We start from the raw sequence: 22,878 nt of genomic DNA, 5'->3' as shown, positions 1-22,878 counted from the left end.
CAGGGAAGTTTGTTTTCCATATATACTCACACCGAGATCCTAAGATCAAGTCGTGTTTATTTCTAAGTACATATATTCCATAGCCATGCAATGTTTCAACCATAGTGTGGTCTTTTTCAAGCATAGGTTTGACAAAGACCACACTATGGTTGAAATGTTGCATGGCTATAGAATATGTACTTTGACATAAACACGACTTGATCTTAGGATCTCGGTGTGAGTATATATGGAAAACAAACTTCCCTGAAATTGCTGCTCAGCTGTATCTTAAATGGACTGTTGAATTTGGATCTTGCTATCCGGGTCTGGTGACAGAGCGTGCAATACCAGTGGAGTGGAGGCCAGATTGCTCTCCTCTTGTGAGGATTATTTTGTGGTGCTGCTGTAATTGTGGAATTTTTGAGACCTCTCATAATCTGTTTTTCATGCTCTACATTCTACAGAGAGTACGCAGGGAGTTGATTACACAAGTAGTCCAGTAAATTGTGATTAACAGCCTGTAGAATTCTCTGTGTGTGTTATTATATGTAGGAGTATCCTGAGATAAATTTTAGACAGCAAAGGAGAAAAGTTTCTTCTCAGAGATCAGAAAAAGGGAACAAAGCTAGGGACTGAACAGAGCTGGTAGAAGAGTAAATCAAATGTATTACCAGCTTTGTGGGAAAAGTAAGAGGCAGGCAAGGAGATTAGATTGTCAGTAGTGATAATAGTAGCCCATAATGAAAATTGGAATGTCACCGGATAGCAAATGGGGAAGCAGTGCGGCAAAGTGATCCAGGAACTGGTGGGATGATTTGGGGTGGATGGGGGCAGTAGACAATCACCACTAACTGGGAAAATGGATGCAATAGTGTGAGGATGTGGACCTCAAAATATGGGAATGTGAGTGAGGGGACCGGGATGATGAGCTAAAAGGGCATTCTGGAGAAAGATTGCCTACTTCTCTCAGGTTTGGGGGTATAGGAAAAGTGTAGCCCCTACTATACGATAGAGCAGCAAGGAAAGCAGTGTGAGACTGTTGGAAGTCATGTTCCTGAGAGGGCCAAAAGGTGAAAAGATGTTGTAATGGAGTTCTATTGCACACAGTTAAAAGAGATGGAGAATACAACAAATGTTTAATAGAGATGAGCGAACGTGTTCGGCTCCGCCCCTTTTCGCCTGAACACCGAACTTAGCGAGCAATTCCGTGCTCGGGTGAAAAAAGTTCGGGGGTCGCCGTGGCAGCGCGGGGGGGGTGCGGCGGGGAGTGGGGGGGAGAGGGAGAGAGAGAGGGCTCCCCCCTGTTCCCCGCTGCTGCTGCCCGCGCCGCCGCGCCTCTCCCCGCCCCCCGGCGCCCCCCGAATCTTTACGCGCGGACACTGAAGTCCTCGGTAAAGCCGGTGTCCGGGTGCGTAAGTGTTCGTTAAGAACACGTTCGCTCATCTCTAATGTTTAACAGAATTACGACTTTCGTTGTGGTGTAGTTAAGAATATGAAGTTAGTAGTAGAGGGTGCTCCAGGACAGATGTCCTCTGCAATGAGTAGCAGGTGGTTGGGTGATTTCTGAGAGCAACTTTTGTGCACAGTGGAATCTGATGGTTTGAGGTGGTTTAGGGAAGTGAGTTGTATGGGAGAGATGGACGGATGTGAAGAGAATGCATTGAAGGTGTAAACTGGTGGTACGTTCTGAAGCAAACTGCTGTGGAACTGCCATGTTGAACTGCCTAAACACTGACAAAAATGAGAACTGGTTACATTTTCAGATCTGGTGAGCGTGTATAGTGTACCTGTATCTCAACTAAACCTTTTCTTTTGCCTTCACAGAATTTGAACCTGGCATACAACAGCATTTTCAGCAACTACCGGAACTTTGTGGGTCCCCCACACTTTAGAGTGATTTGCCGTCTTCTAGGATACCAAGGAATTGCTGTGGTGATGGAGGAATTGCTGAAAGTTGTAAAGAGCCTGGTAAGTACTACTTTATATATGACCCTTTTGCACTGTACTTCTAATGGATGTAATTTTGTGCAATTTTTTTTTTTTTTTTAAAGGTAGGATAGAAATACATGCACAACATACCTATGTCTGATCATTCTCGTATCAATTTGATAGCCCTGCAACTAAGCCATACAGCTAAGCAGTAGTGTCGTCTTGCAGATATTTAGCACTATGATGCATATACTGTATTTCTCTTAACCAAATCATAGTGCCAGTAAAGTAATATCAGCACCACATGACTGTGCCAGCCACATGGTACTGATCCTAAAAGAACATGGCATTGCCCACAGAATGGCTACTAGCCCAATTAGCAGGCATTCAAATGTACATACCTCCTCCTATAGAATTCTGTCAGGCGGAAGTAGTCTGATTGATTGATATAGGAGCCATATGTGGGTTTGGAACCGCATTCAAGATGATAGTCCGTGAGCCCAGACCTAGACCTGTGACAACATCAGCACTATTAACACAAGTCTTTGTCGGTCATTGTCTCAATCAATCCCTCTGCAACTCATGTAGTGTTTGAAGTGCACACAATACATGTCTCCCAAGTCACATGAAAGTTGAACTGCACAGCCCTAACAGGTAAATCTTAGTTTTTAATTATAGGTGCATCAATAAAATAGGTTTTTAAAAGGGAGTGTGAAGGATTTCATATTTTTCTTAAGTATTTTTTTTTCCTCTTGTTCTGTTTTTGGAAGTTTTAAAGATGGTCTGTCCTGTCTGTCTGTCTAATGTATGATATAATGTAGGTATAGTTTACTACTACATGAATTATGTGCCTAACAGTGGCTTTCTACTTGTAGCTGCAAGGCACCATCCTCCAGTATGTGAATACACTGATGGAAGTGATGCCTAAGATCTGCAGGCTGCCCAGACATGAATATGGCTCCCCAGGTTTGTTCTCTCATAGTGTCACACTCCATTCAGATGAGAACATTGTGTTCCTTTTTATATGCTTATTATGATGAAAATGTTGTGTGTGCAGAATTTTGTGCTACTTGGAGAAATAATTGCCAACATTCAAGGCCAGTCTCTCATGCAAATTAGAGCTGAGGTATAAGAAAAAACCGCTTGTAACATGCACTTATACGAAGACCTTGATGCACGCAGAAGGTGAAAAGTTTTTCATAGTGAGGGAGTCTGGAAATTATATGATAATAAAATCCAAAACTAATAGAAAAAAAGGCAGACCTATATTTTTGTATAATAAATGGCAATAGCTTCCACACAAAAACCGTATATAGAACAAGAAAGGCAAATGGTGAGTGCTGTGCAGGATGAAGATAAATGTAACCAATAATAGAAGATATCAAAAAAAATATTTTGAAACACACCAAAAGTGCATGTAATGTTAAAAAGAACAAAGCTGCATATGAATGTTAGAGTAGTATGCATATAAATATGAATGCAGCTACGATCGCCTCTTGCTACAGCACACAAAAGCGGCCATTATGGAACATATGGGCAAACATCGACATCAATATGTGATGTTTTATTTTTACATGTTGTGTTTTTACTTCTGCGCCACCCAAATAATCGGATCCAACTGCCTTTTATACATTTTTAGTTGTTGATGCAATGTTTTTGTCATTGATCATTATGTTGTATTTTGTGTGCATTTGTTGTGACAAGTCTTGAATAAAAAATTGGAGCACATTAAAGAGGTTGTCCTATGAAAAATATCGGGGCACACTTACCAATGCTTTTACGCCAGTTTCTGGTGAAAAAAAAAATAGTCACAAATTTTTGCACAAATCTGCAACTTTTTTTTTGCACTAGTACTGCAATTTTTCCAAAAAGTGAGTGGGGCATGTGAGGAGGTAACAAGGCTGCCCTGGACTGTTTATCTATAAATTACACCATAAAATTACAGCCCGGCACTTGCTCCAACAGCAGGGACCAAAGAAACCTTTGAAGTATGGCAGTATGTTAGAAGAATGATAAATTAGGGTGATAATCAAGTTTCCTATTGGGACAAAAATAAGTTATAGTATAAAAAAGACATTTTTTATACTATGTTAAAAATTCACGCATGTGGTATTGTTGCGTTCGTAATCATGCAAAGAAAAAAGTTAGTTCGTCTAACCCGCACAGTGCACATCATGAAGAGAAAATACAAAACCATGGCGAAAATAGCTAGTTTTAGTATTGACCTAATCGTGCCGGCCTGCAGAGTTATTTAAAAATTTTATTTATACTAAACGCCATTAAAAATACAAACCAAGCCAGAATTGCAGATTTTGTTAATCTTCCCCTTTAGAAATAAAAGCAACCAAAATGTTATAAGTTCGAAAAAACTGGATAAATAAAGACTAAAATTCATTGTGGAATAAACAAGCTCCCATATAGCTCTGTCGATGGCAAAATAAAAATTGCTACATTTCTTAGAATGCAAAAGGGTTTTCTTTGTGTACAAAAACGACAAAATGCAAAAAAAACTGTATGAACTTTCTATCACTAGACCCATGCTTAGCCAGGGAATAGTCTTATCACTTTATTTATTTAGTCCCTTTTTTTGCTTTTTCCCCCCCATTTTTTATGGTGTCGGAAGTGCAGAAATTTTTTCCCCCTAAAAAAAACACAAAACAAAAGTTACAAAGTACATTATATGTACCTAAAAATGATACTATTAGGAAATCCCACTTGTCCTGCAAAAAACAAGCCCCATGTGACCATGTTGATGAAAAAATTAGAAAGGTATGGCTCTTGGAATGCAACGATTGGAAAAAAAACTAAAAAATGAATTAATTGGTCATTAAGGTACAAACAGGCTTCGTCACTAATGGGTTAAGTGTGTGTTATTTTTTTTTTTTTCGGCCTGGAGTTTCAAAATTGCTTATTAGCAGTTTATGGACATTAGTTGTTAGCCTAACTATGGAAATTACATGAGATGCCCCTCGGCTAGGAGTTTATTCCAAATGCAGCTGAGCTTTTGCATCTAAAAATGCAGAACCAGCTTGGTGGACATCACAGAAACTGCTGCCTCATGTGTGTGTCACAACTGTTTCATCAGCCTTCGTTCCTTCATGCCTGTTCAGAGCGTTCACTTAGAAGGCTGTTGGGTAAATAATTTTCATTTCACATTTCTGTTACTTCTCTTCATTGAGCTGCCTGTCATATTGTGCTGCTTCTCAAAATAGCACAGCAGTAACCTTCACAATGGAATGTCACTGACTATTCTTCCAAGAGCGGGTGGGTGGAAGAGTCTATACACTGAGCAGAGTGCAGAACAGGAGCTTTCACTTCTTGTACAAGAAGTTTGGTTTAGAAGTTTGATGACTTTTAATGCCTACAAAAGAATAGAGTAAAAACTCCAAATATTCCTTCATTGACTTCCATCTAAAATCGTACAAACCCATGGACTGAGTAGAACGAACCACTTTAATGACTCTATTAAAAAAAAAATTTAAAAAAATACATAAACAGTTGTGGAAGGTTATCGTGACGTATCATTTGTACTACATGTCTAGAGGATCTTTGGAGAAGAGCATGCAGCCCATCCTTTTTCTTTGTCCTCTGTCACAACATCGACCTGGTCTGTGGAGACATCGTTAACAGAAGAACTGTTCCTCACTTTCTTGCATTTGGTTTCCATGACCAATTAGCGCTACACAGGAATGCTTTGTTTAATGACAAGTGTTGCTGCAGTGGAGTACAGTGCGTCATACCACCTAGAGCATGAGCATGTCTTGCCAGGAGTGCTGGAAAACACTTGATCTGACAGCCAAATATGGGTTTGGTAGATGCCACAAGGATGCTTCCTGCCCATATGCATAGTGCCAGCAGTAGAGTTTTATAGAGGAACACTGTCCTTAAATTCACACAGTCGGAAAAGAACACACAAAAAATTACTCAAATTTCTCCTTCTTATATTCCGCGTGGTCCAGGAAATTGTCAATTTTTACATCTTTCTTACCAGTCTGTAAGAGAATGGGCATCTTATACTTGACTGACCGTCTTCTGAGAATTAAAGGCGTTGTCTAGTTGAAAACTATTGGTGGCCGACTATCACCTGTTGTTCTCTGGGCTGGTGCACTTTTGCACAGAGCTGATTTCTGCAGGAAGCAGAGAGTTCTGTTCTCACTGTAGCGGTGAGCCTTGGTATTACATTCAGAGTTCTCATTCATTACAATGGGAACTTTGTCTGTTCTACCAAGCCTAGCCACTGCAGTGGGAACAAAGCTCTCTGCTTCCTGCAGAAATCAGCTCAGTCCAAAAGTACACCAGCCAAGAGAACAGCTGATTGGCAAGGATGCCGAACAACATAGAATCATAGAAGGGTAGAGTTGGAATGGACCTCCAGGGTCATCAGGTCCAACCCCCTGCTCAGGGCAGGATTCACTAAATCATCCCAGACAGATGTTTGTCCAGCCTTTGTTTGAACACTTCCATTGCAGGAGAACTCACCACCTCCTGTGGTAACCTGTCCCACTCATTGATCACCCTCACAGTCAGAAAGTTTTTGCTAGACCCCCACTGATCTACTATTGATGACCTATCCTACAGATAAGCCATCAATGGTTTTCAACTGGACAACCACTTTAACACCTGTGCTCTCTACAAGATTAGTTTTTCAGGATTGCTGTGGAAGAACTTGACTAGACTGCACAGAGCCCTTTTCAAATAAGAGAATTGGAAGTCAAACTCTATCGTCCAACTTCCAAGAATAAGGCCTCATGCACACGGGTGGACTTTTGCTGCTGAATCCGGGGCTGGCATCCGCCTGTAGATTCCGCAGCAATAACCCTCCATAGCATGCTATGGAGAAATGATTCTTCATGCACACGAGCGGAAACCAATTACGGTTTTCGCTCACGGATGAAAAATCGCAGCATGCTATATTTTCCTGCGGTTCTTGTCCAGACGGCTTCCATTGAAGTCATTGGAAGCCATCCAACCCACAGCCTGTCTGCAATTGACCCTGCGGATGGCTCAGGGATTCCGCATTAAAAGTAGGAGTTTAAAAAAAAATCTGTACGGCGCATGTCCGACGGCAAGCCGTGCGGACCATCCACAGTACAGAGAAGTTGGAAGAATACCGGTCCGTGCGGACACCGGCAAAGAAGATGATAGGTACGCAGGCCCATCCGCCGCGGTCAGGGTCGGATTCCGTGCGGGATTCCACAGCCAGAATCCAGACCTGCTGTGTGCATGAGGCCTAAATATGGGTGTAAATCATTGGCATCATGTTCTAACCTTTTTTTTTTTTTTTACCATCTATGGATAAGACTGCAGTTCTATCCTGTATTTAGTCCTCAGTTGCTTACATTATCAGGTCAAAGTGATGATGGCAACAGTGGATTAATTAGCCAGACTTCTGTTTGTGTCCAGTATAAATCAGACTACATTTATTTAGTATCTAGACTGAAGAGACAAATTACAAGCAGCCGCTAACTTTACTAATGTAGGAAAACATTGCTTTTGGATCATGAAACATTGCGGTTTTCTAGAAATGCGTAAACAAGGTAGATGGTTTATGTAATATTTGGGTCTAAAAGTTGAAGTATGAAACTGTTCTATTTCTCCAGCTGGAATGGGTAGTGCAGCACAAGAGGAAAACTACAGATGAAGCCATTTCATCACATTAATCCGCCACCTGTCCCAGATAGCGGCCCCGTCATACTTTAAAAAATTGATATTGCACTTGATGTACAGATGTGTTTCTACTTTTCTTTTAGGTTTACTCTTTGGCTTTATTCTAAAGGTCAGTTTTTAAATGTATTTGTTGGCTTTACTGAAAACCAGCGATACAGGGCTAAAATGTGTCATCTGTCGTGTGAGCCCTTCAGAGGGGATTTGTGAGCTAGAGATGGGGCTGAAGTCCTAATCCGTTGTACTAATCCTGTACATGTTTCTGGATATATTTTTTGCATAGAACTGAAATGATACTTCACTGCACAAACCTCCTGGAGACAATTGCACACATTTTCCTTCATTTTTAGAAAAATGACCTGCCTTGGTTTATATTGTTCAGTCTGCTGGCTGCAAAAATGTTTGTATTGCATTTAGCCCAAATATTTAGCATTAGAGATGAGCGAGCACGCTCGGATAAGGCGGTTACTCGAGCGAGCATCGCTCTTCTCGAGTAACTGCATACGTCCGAGCAGGCTCGGGGGGGGAGAAAGACAGAGCGAGATCTCCCACTCTACTCCCCGCCGCTCCCCCGAGCCTGCTCGGACAAGAATGCAGTTACTCTTGAAGAGCGAGGCTCTCCCGAGTAACTGCCTTATCCGAGCGTGCTCGCTCATCTCTATTTAGCATCTTACTACATAGATGGTTCATGTCCGTATATTCGTGAACGGTGTAGGGCTCAAACAATGCCAGGCGTGAGGTAGCTGGTTGGAGTCTCACTACATGTGACACTGAAGTCCTGCCCATGTTTCCTAGCCCATCGCAGCCCATTGTGCATCTCCGAAAAAGGGGCTTGATACATTTCAAACTTGGGCAAAACTAGTTATTTTTCATTGTCCTGACACCAGAATTCTGGTGTAGTTATGTTAAGCTGCATCTTTTTGAAGTTTTCCAGCCGTAAATTTTGCTTGGGAAACGTCTTTTAATTGTCCTGACAGACGGTCCATCGTCCTTGCATCTTCTCTAATTTATGCGCAGTACTAATAGGCCATGCGGATGCCAATTATTATACAGTGTATTGACCCATGCAGTCACACAACTCTCCTACAAAGATGTAGAACTGCTTAAGAAAAACAAATGAATGCAATAATTGCCTTTTCTCCTAGTTTATTTTTTAACCCCTTAGTGATCTGATTCTTGGTGTCTGCCTTCCAAAAAAAAGCTTGTTTAGTAGCGTGAGGGGAACTTACACAAAATTAGACATTTAGACATTTTAGACTAATATTTTAGTAAAAGTAACATTAATTTAAAAAGCGTTTCAGTATATTTTGAGTGTTTGTAATTAATACTAATATATCGTATAAATTCATTGCACTCAGACTAATTTGATGGGAGGGGTTCATAAGGAGAAGTAACTTTATAACCTGTTCTGTCCATATTAATGTCAATTGCTTTCACAGGTCCAGTTGTTAAACATGCAGTTCATGCACCCACCTATTTGTGAGCATTTAACTGCATTTATCTTTCTAGGACAAGGCAATTCTAGTGTGCGACGTGCCTGGCACTATTTAGTTAAAGACTTGGCAAGATATAATAGAACCTTAAACTTGATTTTACACCTACTAGGTGATGTTACACCCTCGTGTTATACTTGTGGTAAATGAGTATTCTTAATGTCATCCATAATTTGATTTTAATAACAATGTAAATAAAATGGGATAATTGTAGAATATCTTACTTATGGAACAAGACTGCTTTTATTGAAATTAATCTAAACGAGCACAATTTACAGATGTGTGCCAGGTCAAGGTTAATGGGAACCCCAGCAGGTGAAGTATTGAGGATTTGTACAGGTGATTTGATCGGATTTACATATGGTTATGGTCCCACATGGCAGATTTTTTTTCCCCCAAATGTCAACTGTTAGATCTGAATGGTGGTGAATGGGATGAAGCTAAAAAGGGAGGAGACACATAATAGATAATAAAAGAAAAAAAAATTCTGCCGGTGAGGGTGATCCATGACTGGAACAGGTTGTCACCAAAGGTGGCAAGTTCTCCTTCAATGGAAGTGTTTAAACAAAGGCTGGACAAATATCTGTCTGGGATGATTTAGTAAATCCTGCACTGAGCAGGGGGTTGGACCCGATGACCCTGGAGGTCCCTTCCAACTCTACCATTTGTGCAAATGCTACAAAAACAACCCCAATCACATGTATGGAATGGATTTTTTGGTCTCAAAAATATCTGAAACCAGTCTGTCATGCGCGATCATACCCAATAAGTAAATGGTGCTAGTTCTTACCTAGCATTTTCAGAGACAGAAATGTTGCTTAAGTGAGTTTTTTTGCCTTGTACATTAGGTATCTTGGAATTCTTCCATCATCAATTGAAAGACATAGTTGAATATGCCGAGTTGAAGACTGTGTGCTTTCAAAATCTGAGGGAAGTGGGCAATGCCCTCCTCTTCTGCCTTCTTATAGAACAAAGCTTGGTATGTATAACAAATTACACAACTCGTTAAGCATAATCAATCATGAATGCTACAAATATAACAACTTTTGAGTCCTCTGCATTTTATAGTATACATTTTTGATTTTGCCTAATACGCTGTGAAAAATTTTGTCTGTAGTTCAATGTCATGTCTAAAACATACCTGTTTAAAAGTTTGTGTCTAGTTACTGTGCATGGAGTAGCACAAAACGCCTCAAGCTATGAAGTCTAAAGGCCCATTTACACGCAAAGATAATCTTTCAAACGATTGAAAAATTAAACTTTTTAGCGATTGTTTTGCATAAAGTGCTAATGGACATTAATGTCTATTAGCACTTTATTAGCTTCATTTACATATAAATGAGTCTCCAGAAGCTGTTTGTAGAACTCAGCAGGTGGTCGGTCTGAGCTCTGCAATCGGCTCCATTGTTTTCACAGGGTCTGTCAGCTGAATACATTGTAATCTCCAAAAACACAGCGTGCGGTCTGTATGATGGATTTTAAACTCACCTAAAAATCAGACGAAAAGTGCATGATGGTCGCGTTGCACGCAACAATTATCGCTCATTTGTGGTCGTTTGAAAGAATTTTGAGCTATAATCATTGCGTGTTAATGGGCCTTAAGGCCTGATGAGCATTGGCTAGAAGCTGTACAATGGAGTACAGATTGCCCTGCAGCTCTGTTCTGTAGAGTTACCAGGTCTCCGTGTGGCAACCTTATATGTCCCCACGTGTGGGACTATCATTTTATTCACTTTTGTGGCACAGAAGAAAATTGATGCTCTCGGCAGTCTTTCTCAGTCTCGTAGCAGTGCATGGAGTGGTGACCATGCATGTGCACCACTGTTGTATTCACATGGGGATTTCAGGGTGTGCAGATCTCTGCATCACTGGGGGCCCAGCAATTGGACTTCCAGCAATCAGACATTTACCTCCTATCAAGTGGATAAGGGATAAATGTCTTTCTTGGGAAAACCTCTTTTAAGCCTTAATGCAAAATGAAGCTATAATACAGTGTTTGCAGTGAATGATCATTGTTCAGTTTCACACAACCTAGCGATCAATCATTCAGTGTAAAAGGTCCCTTAGATTGTAAGGCATTCATGTAAACAATTGTGTGTCCCTAGAAAAATCTCTGCCTGGGGTTGGCTTAAGACTACTTGTGCTACAGAGAATTTAAAGAGATTGTCCCAAGTTCTGCAGAGCCATCTTGTTGCGTCCGTGGTGCAAAATAACATAGCAGCTACTGGTCCCGGCTCGCCCTCCATCGGCGGCTCAGAGTCTCCTTGCTGACATCCTCTTTACTGGTGCAGTCAGCCTGAGCTGTCTTTAAACCAGCTGCTGCAGCCAATGTCATCACTCAGCGATAATCCCTCAGCGCTGCCATTGGCTGCAGCAGCAGACTGACAGGGTGTCACAGGCAGACTGCGTTCTGGAAGCAAACACAGTGGAGACCTGGAGTTGCCCGTGGAGGATGAGCAGGTAGAGCGAGGGTAGTATCAGCTGCTTTATTATTTTAAACCAGAAGGCATGCCCTTTTTTTGCTGTCCTTCATTGATACAAACATTGTCTTTATCAACACATTGTATGTCTTTTTGGGTCCAGTCTCACTGCAGTTTACATATGAAAGTCATTATTGACTGTTAGAATTGGTATCGGTGTAGGACTTTTTTTTTATTTCGAACCTGCTTGTAGAACCTTTTCTCATCCTTTGTTTAGCATGATGTCTATTTCCCCAGACCAGTTGCTTGAAACTATTTTTTTTTTCTTGCTGCTTTTATAATGCAAAATCATGTTTTATTCTATTGTGTTCTTGAAAGATTAGCCTGTGTAGTGGGAAGATAATTATTCTGCTATGCTGTGTAGAGATAATGGTCAGCCCACTTCTATAGACCTTTAGAAATGAGCATATAATAGCACTAGCACTCCTATTCTTCATTGATCTCTCCGCTAAAAGTCCATAACAGTTGCTGTATTTGTCAAGGTTCTTGTGCGAACATAAGTGACAGTGTGACGCACGGCTCGGTCACATTGACACAACATTGCTGCATTTACTGAATCGCCCCAATCGGAGAACAATCATGCTGGGGATTACAAGAGATGTTATGATTTATAAATTCGGGGCTGAATGGTCCTGTAAAATGATGGCTAATCACATGCTTTTCAAGGCTCACTGTAGCGTAGCAACAGAATTAGCCAAGTCATTGGAGTACAGCAATTTAGTTTCATTTAGCTTGAACATTAAACACTAATTGAAGGAAATGTTTATCGGGCTGCTGGTTTAACGAGCACAGAACAACCTGAAGCTCCATATGATGCCAAATCTTTGCTGTGTATGATAAATGATTGTAAGGTTTCTATGGAAATTACCTCTTTATTGTAAGTGAAATTACCCCTTTTCTTTTTCCCATAATCTTAGTCCCTAGAAGAAGTATGTGATCTTCTTCATGCTGCACCTTTCCAGAATATTCTGCCCAGGGTCCACGTCAAAGGTAGGTTTCTGCATGATGTCGCTTTCTAACTTCCGGTTTCAGTCACTTATGAGTATTCATTTGACTAAATCAATTTCTACTACAATTCATCATGGTTCACGCTTGGTGATAAAACCAGTAACCTTTGTACAGCGCCAAAGTAAGGAGGTAGGCTAGCTTCTGCTTATGTGAAACTAGTAATTATTAGGAAATTATAGTACCAGTGTTTCTGGTGGCGCAATGCGCCACACAGCTCTGCTACATGCACATCACACACACAGCTCTGCTACATGCATGTCACACACACAGCACTGCCACATACATTGTTCATCCCATACAACAGGGATCAGAAGCAGCACAGCAGTGGAGATGAAGGACCTGTGATGTCACTGTCATGCCCCGTCCCTGATCACGTGATGGTGATGCTCAGATGGTGATGCTCATCCCAAGTGAAAGACTTACATGCTCCACCCCTGATCACATGACAGTGAGGTCATCAAATGTTCTTCATCGTCAGTGAGGGAGATACATGCTCCGCCCCTTATCACATGATTGGGACCTCATCACATCCTTTTGCGGATTACGAGCGGACTATAAACCCCCTGCAGTCTTAGTTGCTATGGAATACTAAGGGAGCACCCAACCAGACAGCAGCGATGGGCGCACAGGACCTGTGATGAGGTCACCATCATATGATGAAGGGTGGAGCATTTAACTCCCTCACTGGGGATGAAGGACCTTTGATGACATCACCGTCATGTGATCAGGTGCGGAGCATGTAAGTCAGTCACACACACCCACGCACAGACGGACAGGTCGTCATTAGTATTTTGACAAGATACTGTGAACAAAGTTGACTTGTAAGTACTGCCCGTAAAATGTAGGTGCTGTTTGTCAAGTAACATACATAGTAACACAGTATGTAAGGCCGAAAGAAGACATGTCCATCCAGTTCAGCCTATTACCCTTCCCACCACTCAATGCTGATCTAGAGGAAGGCAAAAAAAACTTCAATGAGGTAGAAGTCAATTTTCCCCATTTAGGAGGAAACATTCCTTCCTGACTCCAATCTGGCAATCGGAATAATCCCTGGATCACCGACCCTTCTGAAGTTGTCCAGGATTACCTGGATCAACAACCCAGTGCTTTCATAACTTGCTTCTCGGTAATATAAGTCCTTGTGAGAACTCCATTTACTGGTTACAGGCTCCCATTATTGCAGTGAAGTCTGATTTCCAGAATCCCTCGCACTTGTATATAAAATAATTAAAAATGACATCCGGTCAGTGGACTCATGCCTAGCCAGCAACTTGAATGTCGAAGAGCTTGCATACTAAGTATAAGGCATTCTAAATGTATGAGAAAGAAAACTCTGCAAAATAAACAGATAAGTGCGTCATTTTGTTTCTCCAGGGACTTGGTAAGATGTGTGTATTGATTTTTATACACAAAGGTATCTCCATGGCCTTTATGTCAATCTTACTTATTTTTTGTCACCCGTTATTTTTACTTATTTTTAATCTATTGATCAAAACAATTGTTTCATTCTGGGAAATTGCCTAAATTCCAGCCATGGCTGCCACACTGCATAAAATGCATTATGATCTAGGCCCTCATCAGCTCTTATCTCTTCATAATGCACCAGGGTGTTGGTTGCCTAAATCCATTGAGGAAATGTTGGTTCTCCACTATATTGGAATAATTTGCCTAACGGCCTGGAGACAGTCTCAGCATACCCCTCTTTACCTTTGCGATGGATCCCGGTAACATTGACAAGAAAAGGGCAATAACATTTTAAAGAAAAATTGGTTGCTCACTAGGGAATAAAATGGGCCAGTTACTAAGGAGTTAATTTCCGTTATTTCTTTGGAGAAACAAACAAAAATACACTACCAGATACTTGTGCACTTTTCAGAAAACTTTTCAAAATAAGCGGTCATGTGTACATGAGGAATAACACCATTTCTGGTCATTATTTGTCTTATTTCCTGCATTTATCACCACTTTATTTTCATCTCTGGTGAGAGGATCTTCTTGACATGTTGTCTTCTGTATCTTGCACACAGAGAAAATTGCAGATTCTGCTACTCTGTAACTCTTTGTAGCACAGAGACATAACCTTATCACACTGTAGTGCACTACAGTAATACTGAGCAGTATAGATGTGATTCCAGTAGCTGAAGCATCATAAACAATCGCCTACTATTAGCTGCAGGGACATTTGTATGAATCTCCCCACGACCACCAGCACACTCTATACACTTCAATGAGCAGGATGACTCCTACCTATTTTACACTTCTTGTTCTGCCACTTTTTGCCATCACAAAAACTGTCCTAAAATCACAAGTTGTTTGAAAGGCTAGTGACCATTTAAAAGATATTCCCATCTTATGACATATGCACAGGACATGTCATAAAAGTAGATGTGGGTCCAAGTTATCACTCATTTATAACATATCTTGTAGATATACCATAAATACAATGGGAATTTCCCTTTCATGCCCTGTTATATGAATTAGGTATATTTTGGCTGAGGCTACATAACAAAGTTTCTTTCTTTGTGTGGCTTCATCAGAGGGAGAACGTCTGGAAGCGAAGATGAAGAGGTTAGAATCAAAGTATGCTCCACTCCACCTGGTGCCTCTCATAGAGCGACTGGGCACCCCTCAGGTAAGTGCTAATTAGCTGAGATTGCGTTTTTCTGTGAGCCATCATGTCTACCCAATTTTTTTTTTTGAAAAACACAAATTTTGGTACAGCTTTTTTTGAGCCAAATCCAGAAGTGGATCCAGCTTGAAGAAGTAGAATTCCTTCCCTTATATTTCCCATATCTTTTGAATCCACTTCTGGCTTTGGTTTTAAAAAAAGCTTCTACTTCTTAAAGGCAAGTTGAATCCCATAAATATCATAAAGAAACCTAAAACACCAAAAATAATGAATGTAAGAAAGCTGGTACTAGAGATTCATCTAAAAATATCTTTCAAAAGTTTATTAATTCAATAAAGGGGTTATCCAACCTTGTAAAATGGATGGTCGATCAGCTGATTAAGAGGGCGTCGGCCTCTGCAAGTGTATATCTGAATACAAGCAGAACACTGTATTATCAGTGGGACAATTCAGTGGTACATAGAAGAGATACGATCACTAATACGGCATTCTGCAGTAAGAGCTTGGTGGTGCTCAGATGTGAACATTGAAGAGGCCATGCTCTCTTACAAGCAACACAGCCCTTCCATCAGCTGATTGGTGGGGATTCCAAGTGATGGACCCCCATCAATCAAATATTGCTGGCCCATCCTGAAGATAACCCTTTAACAATGATGTTAAAGAAAGAATACACAGTTTTTCATGTGCACAGAAGTAAGCACATTAAACAGGAAGAAAGGCATAAATGGCAAAATACCAGTCTTATACATAATTCTTCAGTAGTATACGACCATCATATATAGAAGTAAAGGCAAATGAAGCCCAGCAAATTCGGGGAATCCCACTGCACCAGATGCGTCTGCCAGAAGGAATGCTTTTTGCTGGGGTAGTGGCTGGTCAAAATCAGAGCACCTATTTAACTCTTACGGATGTGGCATTTTTTTTTCCGTTTTTGGGCTTTTCTTCCCACTTAATTCATCCATCAACGTAGCTGTCTGAGGGCTTGTTTTTTGTGTGTCGAATTGTATTTTCAATGGTGCCATTTAACCCCTTGAGTGGCACGCCCGGAAATTTTCCGGGACGAGCTCCACTGCTCATAGTGACATAGCCCGGAAGATTTCCGGGCTATGTATCACTATGGGAGCTGCAGAGCACAATGCCACAAGCTGTGACAGTGTGCTCTGCCTGCACAGACCCACAGAGAACAAAGCAAGGGCTTTGAAAAAACAGCAGAAGATATTGCCGGCATATCGGCAATGTCCTGCTTTGTTTACAGGTTGCCATAGAGACCATCGGCTTGTCAGAAGCAAGGCGATGGTCTCTGTGGCAGGGAGAGCTGGTGCTTGGCTGTCAGAGGACACCTAGGTACCTGCTCTTACAGCAGAGATCAGAAAAAAACTCCTATCTCTGCTGTGTTAACCCTTTACATGCTGCAGTCTATGTGACTGCAGCATGTAAAGGGCTGTCACTGCAGCATGTAAAGGGCTGTCACCATCGGACCCCTGGAATGTGATCAGGGGTCCTGATGGGTCCCTGTGGAAGTCCCCTAAAGGGACAAAAAAAAAAAAAAAAAAAGGTAAAAAATTATAAAAGAAAAATAATAAAAACACTTGTCTCCCTTTACTTTGTAAAAAATGAAAAATATAATCACACATGTGGTATCCATGCGTCGTAATGACCCAGAGAAGGAAGTTAATACATTATTTAACCCCTTAATGACATGGCCCCTTTTTTTCTTTTTTCCCCATTTCTTTTTTTCCTCCCACCTGTTTAAAAAAATCACAACTTGTCCCGCAAAAAACAAGCCCTCACATGGCCATGTCAATGGAAAAATGAAAAAGTTATGGCTCTTGAGACGCAACTGCAAAATTAGATGAAATTCAATGATTAGACCATTTTAAAAAACCTGCCCTGGTGGGCACGACAGGGTGGAAGGAAACCCACCACTCAAGGGGGTAATGTACCATAGTGTACTAGAAAGCTGTTTAAAAGTGAAGTGAAATGGGAAAAAAATGAAATTTCGCCATCTTTGGGGGTTTCTTGTTTTTATGGCAAACACTCTGCTGCAAAAATGGCATAACTGTATTCCTTAGGTCCTTAAGATTAACACAATATCAAATTTCTAGTTGTTTTTTTTGCTGTGCTATTTTTAAAAAATAAAATGTCTTTGGGAAAACATAAGTTGTTTTGTTTTGTTTTTTTAATTTTTCCGTTAAAATAGCTGTGTGAGGGTTCGTTTTTTTGGGGGGGGGGACGTCCCTTAGTTTCTAATGCTACCATTTTAGAGTACATACAACTTTTTGATAGCTTTTTATTTAAAAAATGCCTTTGTGACCAAAAGAAGCGCAATTCTGGCATTGCGTGTTTTAAATTTTTTTTCTGTACACGGTGCTGGGTAAATACTGTGTTACTTCAATAAATCAGAGTACAATATTAAATATATTTTTGGGAAATATGGGAAAAGGTGTGTTTGTGTGTTTTTTTTGGTAAACTCTGATCACGGCTGTGAGTAAGTTGCACCCGCATTGTATAAAGTGGGATCAGCTACCGATCCCTCTCCATACAAACCCTGAACGCACAGGGCCTAATTATATGTCCTGTGTCGTTAAGTGGTTAAACACATAAGGACTAATCACATTAAAAAGGCCATTATATACACCCCATAATAGTAGCTAAATGTTGAAAACGGACTTATGTCTTACACATTACTGTGCGGTTTCCACATTAATGCAGACCCTAAATACGTAGCGTTCCACTAGCAATGTAATATTGAGGAGTGCGGCAATGTCTCCTGCGGCAAGACCCAGAGTGAAGTAAGTGGACTCTGTGTTCCCGACATGTTTCGTTGCTTAGCGGTGTCATCAGGGGACTGGAACAGCAGCATGAGTGACGAGGCCGCTCAATGTATATTAGTTTTATAGCCTGCTTTTAGAAAGCTGGGTTACTAGTGGGGCTTTTTGACTTTTTAGTTGTTTGGTTTTAAGGTCTCTACAGTAAAAACAATAAAACACTTAAAGGGGAGGTCTCGCGAAAGCAAGTGGGGTTATACACTTCTGTATGGCCATATTAATGCACTTTGTAATATACATCGTGCATTAAATATGAGCCATACAGAAGTTATTCCACTTACCTGCTCCGTTGCTAGCGTCCTCGTCTCCATGGTTCCGTCTAAATTCGCCGGCAGCTTGCTTTTTTAGACGCGCTTGCGCAGTCCGGTCTTCTCCTTTCAGCACGAGCAGCTTCAGTGTGCTCCCCGCTACAGCTCTTCTGCGCATGCGCAGACGAGCTGTCACTGCTCGGGAGCGCGCTGGAGCGGCCATTCTGTACCATCCTCTGTTAGAGGAAGGTGCAGAAACTGGAGCTGCCCAGCGGAGAAGCCGCCCAGCCGTCCCGAGAAGCCGCCCAGGTAAGTGATGGGTCGGGGGGTGATCTTCACTAACAGGTGAAGGTCCCGGGCCACAGCGGTAGGCCCCGGAGCCCAGCGCTGGGCTCCGGAACCTAGCGCTGGGCTCCGGAACCTAGCGCTGGGCTCCGGGGCCTTCGTATGTTAGGGTCTAGCGCTGGGGAGCCGGGGTGTAGCGCGGGGGAGCCGGGGCGTAGCGCGGGGGAGCCGGGGGCTAGCGCCGGTTACCTGCTGCCTGGCGGTGGGTGACTGGTCGGCGGCGTTGAATCCAGGGGTCCGGTCGGCAGCTGTGTGGCGTCTGGTTGCCATGGAGACACAGCTGGTAGCGTCTCGGGAGCGCGCACGTCGGGCTGCAGCGAGCGACGGGAAAAGAGCCGGCGGCCATCTTGGGGAAACTTTTATAAGTTGCTGAAACGCTGGAACGGTAAGTAGAAACCAGCTAGAAAAGTCATTTACAGGGGGGCTTAGTAATGTATGCTTAATTAGGGGGACTGGGCAAAAAAATAAATTCACTGCTTCCTCGAGACATCTCCTTTAACTTTTATTAAATATATAGTAAAAAAGAGCAGATACAAAAACTAGCAATATTCTATATTTAAACAAATCTGGTCCTCTCCTCTTAGGCTTGATGAACTACAGTGACCTGGACTAATTGCTTCTAGAATAGCTCCCGATAGAGAACCATCCATATATAAATAAGCTATACAGCCCATTGAGGGCAGTAGACATCAAATAAAACAATGGGTGGTCTCTGGCTTCTGTACATTTTGATATACTGTGCTAGAAACAACTCAAGCGCTATTTGGAAGGGAACGGAAGGGGGGGGGGGGAATGGACACACTGAGATAGCTTTAATCTTGTATTGGATTTTTACAGCAAATTGCCATAGCAAGGGAAGGTGATTTACTGACTAAAGAGCGTCTTTGCTGCGGCCTGTCCATGTTTGAAGTGATTCTGACCAGAGTGCGCACCTTCCTTGATGACCCCATCTGGCGTGGACCCCTGCCCAGCAACGGTGTGATGCATGTAGATGAGTGCGTGGAGTTCCATCGGCTCTGGAGTGCTATGCAGTTCGTCTACTGCATCCCAGTTGGCACACATGAGTTCACTGTAGAGTAAGTAGCACTGCTTAGCATACCCTTATATAATATATGTCCTGTGTACCTTCAGAATTATCAACGCTCAGTTGGCACACTTCATGTTTTCAAACAGATGAGATTTTGGGGTGTTTTTAAATAAATGAATCGGACTATGTGCTTGAGTTGGTTCAGGCCAAGCCAGTGTCGTTACACATAGATGTGATAGGACTGTTCACATGCCTCTGATCCACACAGAATTCGATAAACCCTTTTAGCATCAGATGCTGTATGAACAGAACATTTCTTTTGTGGAGGGATTGCTTTAGAGCAGAATGTCTTGCACATACAGCACCTGACTGCTCACCATACGGAGGCACTCGGAGTCGCAGGAGACTTTACACTTTGTTCAGCAGTAAAACCGATAACACATTTGATGTAAAGACAGGAGATTAAGTAGACCATAGGTCCTGGTCTGTTCCCCAGACTTGACACATTTGAGATTTTGGCGACACCAAATTTATATAGTTTTTATTTTGCAAAAGTAGTAAAATTAAACTTTTTATCTTTCCGTACACTGATCTATGCGAAGGCTTGTTTTTTGTGGGGAGATTTGTAGTTCTTATTGGTACCAATTTGGGTAGTTAATTTTTTTTTTTTGTTAAAGCACTTTTAATAATTTAATTTTTGGGAGGCAGATGAATGAAAAATTGCAACTTGTTTTGCACTGGATTTCTTAAAATCAAACTTTGTCACATTTGTAGGGACCATTATTAGTCCCTCAAGAGGACCTAAAGATGTGATTATTCAATTGCTAGCATAGTATTCTGCGTTAGTTATGTAATGCCGTTATGACTATGCCTTCTAAAAGGCTTGGTTATATGGCACACACGGAGGCTTTTTATCAGGTTTTCGGCTGCCATGGGAGCCCAACTGTATCTTGTAATCATGTTGTGGGGGTGCTGATTAGAGACAGGGAGAGCCAACTCCCCATGTCAGCCACTTATATTCCACAGTGTATTGGGAGTCCCAAAATGGTTAATTACATTTATCATCAGCAATGTAAAAAATTAAATTAAAATACAACAATGACTTTACACAAATTGAGAGTATTTGCAGAATGCCGAAATTCCAATATCCTCTTCCAAGTACCAATGGCTCACAACATAACCAGGGAAGCTATATATAAAGATATAAAACATGTTCTTTTCTGAGCTTTCAAGAGCGGTCTTAAAAGGGGTTATCTAACCGCAGTCAATATCTGGAATGTGCGTAGTCATGTTGTGTCCAATGGGACCACCAGTGATAGCCAAGCTCTTGAACTTTCTCCAGCGGTGCGATTGAACAGAATGGAGGTGCTTATGGGTATTCTTCATTGTCGCACACTTTGGGGCATGCCAGGGCTGCATTTCAGATATCGATTGTGGTGAAGAACCCCTTAAAATAGTTAGAGCATTGACTTGTGCACATTATGGCTCGTGACTTAGACTTGTTCCTGCTGTTACAGGCAGTGCTTTGGAGATGGACTGCACTGGGCTGGTTGCATGATCATTGTGCTCCTGGGACAACAAAGAAGATTTGATGTTTTGGACTTCTGTTATCATCTGCTGAAGGTGCAGAAACATGATGGAAAAGATGAAATCATCAAGAATGTGGTAGGTAACAACGGAAGGTTCAGGATTTGTTGGGGCTCGTACACATCTGTATTAGGGCTTTCCGTCTGTTCCATACTTGGAGCAGAAAAATGGAATCAAAATGGAAATAAACATTTCCATCTTTTTCCTCATTGATTTCTATGGGTTTTCAAAAACCAAAACACTTTCAGCTTGCTCTACACCGGTGTTTTGCAATCATTATAGTACCATCATAGGTGATGTCCTCTTTGACTGTAGTCATTCAGTTCCTCTTTTCTTCTGTATCCTGCCCAGACAACCTCTCCCGGCCACAACTTGTCGCTGGGACATTTGACACAGACGTCTTTTACTCCTTGCTTTTCCAACACCCTCCTTATGTTATCCAAACATTTCCACAATACTCCCTTCTATAGTGCCCAAGCTAGTAATAAGACCACCTGTGGTACTCCACACAGTAGTACTGTCCCCATTTTGTCCCCTCTGTAGGCTTCACACAGTAAAAGTACCCCCACTTAGCAATAAAGCCTTCTTTATACCCCGTTGAGGAATACTCCTACTTTTGTCCCCATTCACCAATACCCACTCTTAGAAATAGATTCATAATGCCCATGTTTCTCCTCTTTGAAAAATACAAGGGGACATTGGGGAATATGTAATTTAAAAGAAAAGTCCATACTGACCTGTGGTGCTCCCCACCAGCTATAATAGGTGCTGCTGACTTCTGTGTTGTGCGGTCATGTGACAATCACATGATCGCTGCGGACATTAAAAGTCGCATTAACAATGAAGCCGGGAATCGACTACAGCAATCATGCGATTGTTACATGATCACACATCATAGAAGTGAGCAATGGACCGCAACATACATACCTGCCAGGTAAGGTTTGGTCTCGTGCTTCTCCTGTCTGAGTAGTAGAAAGGCTTTTTTTTTTTTTAATTAAAGTATTTTTTATTAAACTTTTTCACCTTTTGCATATTTTAAAACATTTTTTTTAACAAATCTTTGGTTTCCCCTCCCTCCCCCTCCCCCTCTCACCCACCCCCTTCCCCTCACCCCCCTCCCTCCCCCATCCCCCCTAAGATCTCTCTCTCAACGTTCTGTTCTTTGGGTAAACTGTCTCTGAATGAACACAGTGTTGTGTTGTAAACAATAATAACAGTTCTTGTAACGTATATTTGTTTTCTTCTTTGGTCTTCGTGTTGCTTATCTTCTTGCTGTTTTCTTTTATTGATTCAGGGTTAGATTTTTTGTTGCATTCGAGGGGGGGTCATATTTCTTTTGCCCGTTGCCCGGTCTCTCTCTCTCCAATCCCTCCTTTCTTAACTTTTCCCTATTACTCCTTACCACTTTATTTTATTGTATATCGAGTCTGTAATTTGTTCTACATTTCCCAATAAACTTTATATATATCCATTACATACGTTGTTATGTCTTAGTAAATCCCCGGTTTACTGGTGCCTCCCCACACGGCTCACCACTCCCTATGTATTTGATCCAACATTACTGCTCTGGGCGTGTATCCATCTCAGCCATATGTCCTGATATTTTTGACTGGTCTTACGCTTAGTGTAAATACTCCTTTCCCACGGTAAAATTTGGTTGA

General features: G+C 41.6%; 1 protein-coding gene across 2 annotated transcripts in view; it reads left to right on the top strand.

Annotated features, from left to right (window-relative positions):
* CYFIP1 (cytoplasmic FMR1 interacting protein 1) overlaps nt 1-22,878 on the top strand; it is a 98,727-nt gene that overhangs the window by 69,413 nt on the left and 6,436 nt on the right. For both annotated transcript variants that reach the window (XM_066579384.1, XM_066579377.1), the window contains exons 24-30: nt 1,804-1,947; nt 2,784-2,874; nt 9,914-10,044; nt 12,463-12,535; nt 15,091-15,185; nt 19,441-19,679; nt 21,148-21,295. In XM_066579384.1, the coding sequence (XP_066435481.1) occupies nt 1,804-1,947; nt 2,784-2,874; nt 9,914-10,044; nt 12,463-12,535; nt 15,091-15,185; nt 19,441-19,679; nt 21,148-21,295 (921 nt within the window). The remainder of the gene's footprint in view (nt 1-1,803; nt 1,948-2,783; nt 2,875-9,913; nt 10,045-12,462; nt 12,536-15,090; nt 15,186-19,440; nt 19,680-21,147; nt 21,296-22,878) is intronic.

The sequence above is a fragment of the Eleutherodactylus coqui genome, chromosome 1, assembly GCF_035609145.1.
Source record: "Eleutherodactylus coqui strain aEleCoq1 chromosome 1, aEleCoq1.hap1, whole genome shotgun sequence".
Taxonomy (NCBI): Eukaryota; Metazoa; Chordata; class Amphibia; order Anura; family Eleutherodactylidae; genus Eleutherodactylus; species Eleutherodactylus coqui.
This window is presented reverse-complemented; position numbering and strand designations above follow the sequence as displayed.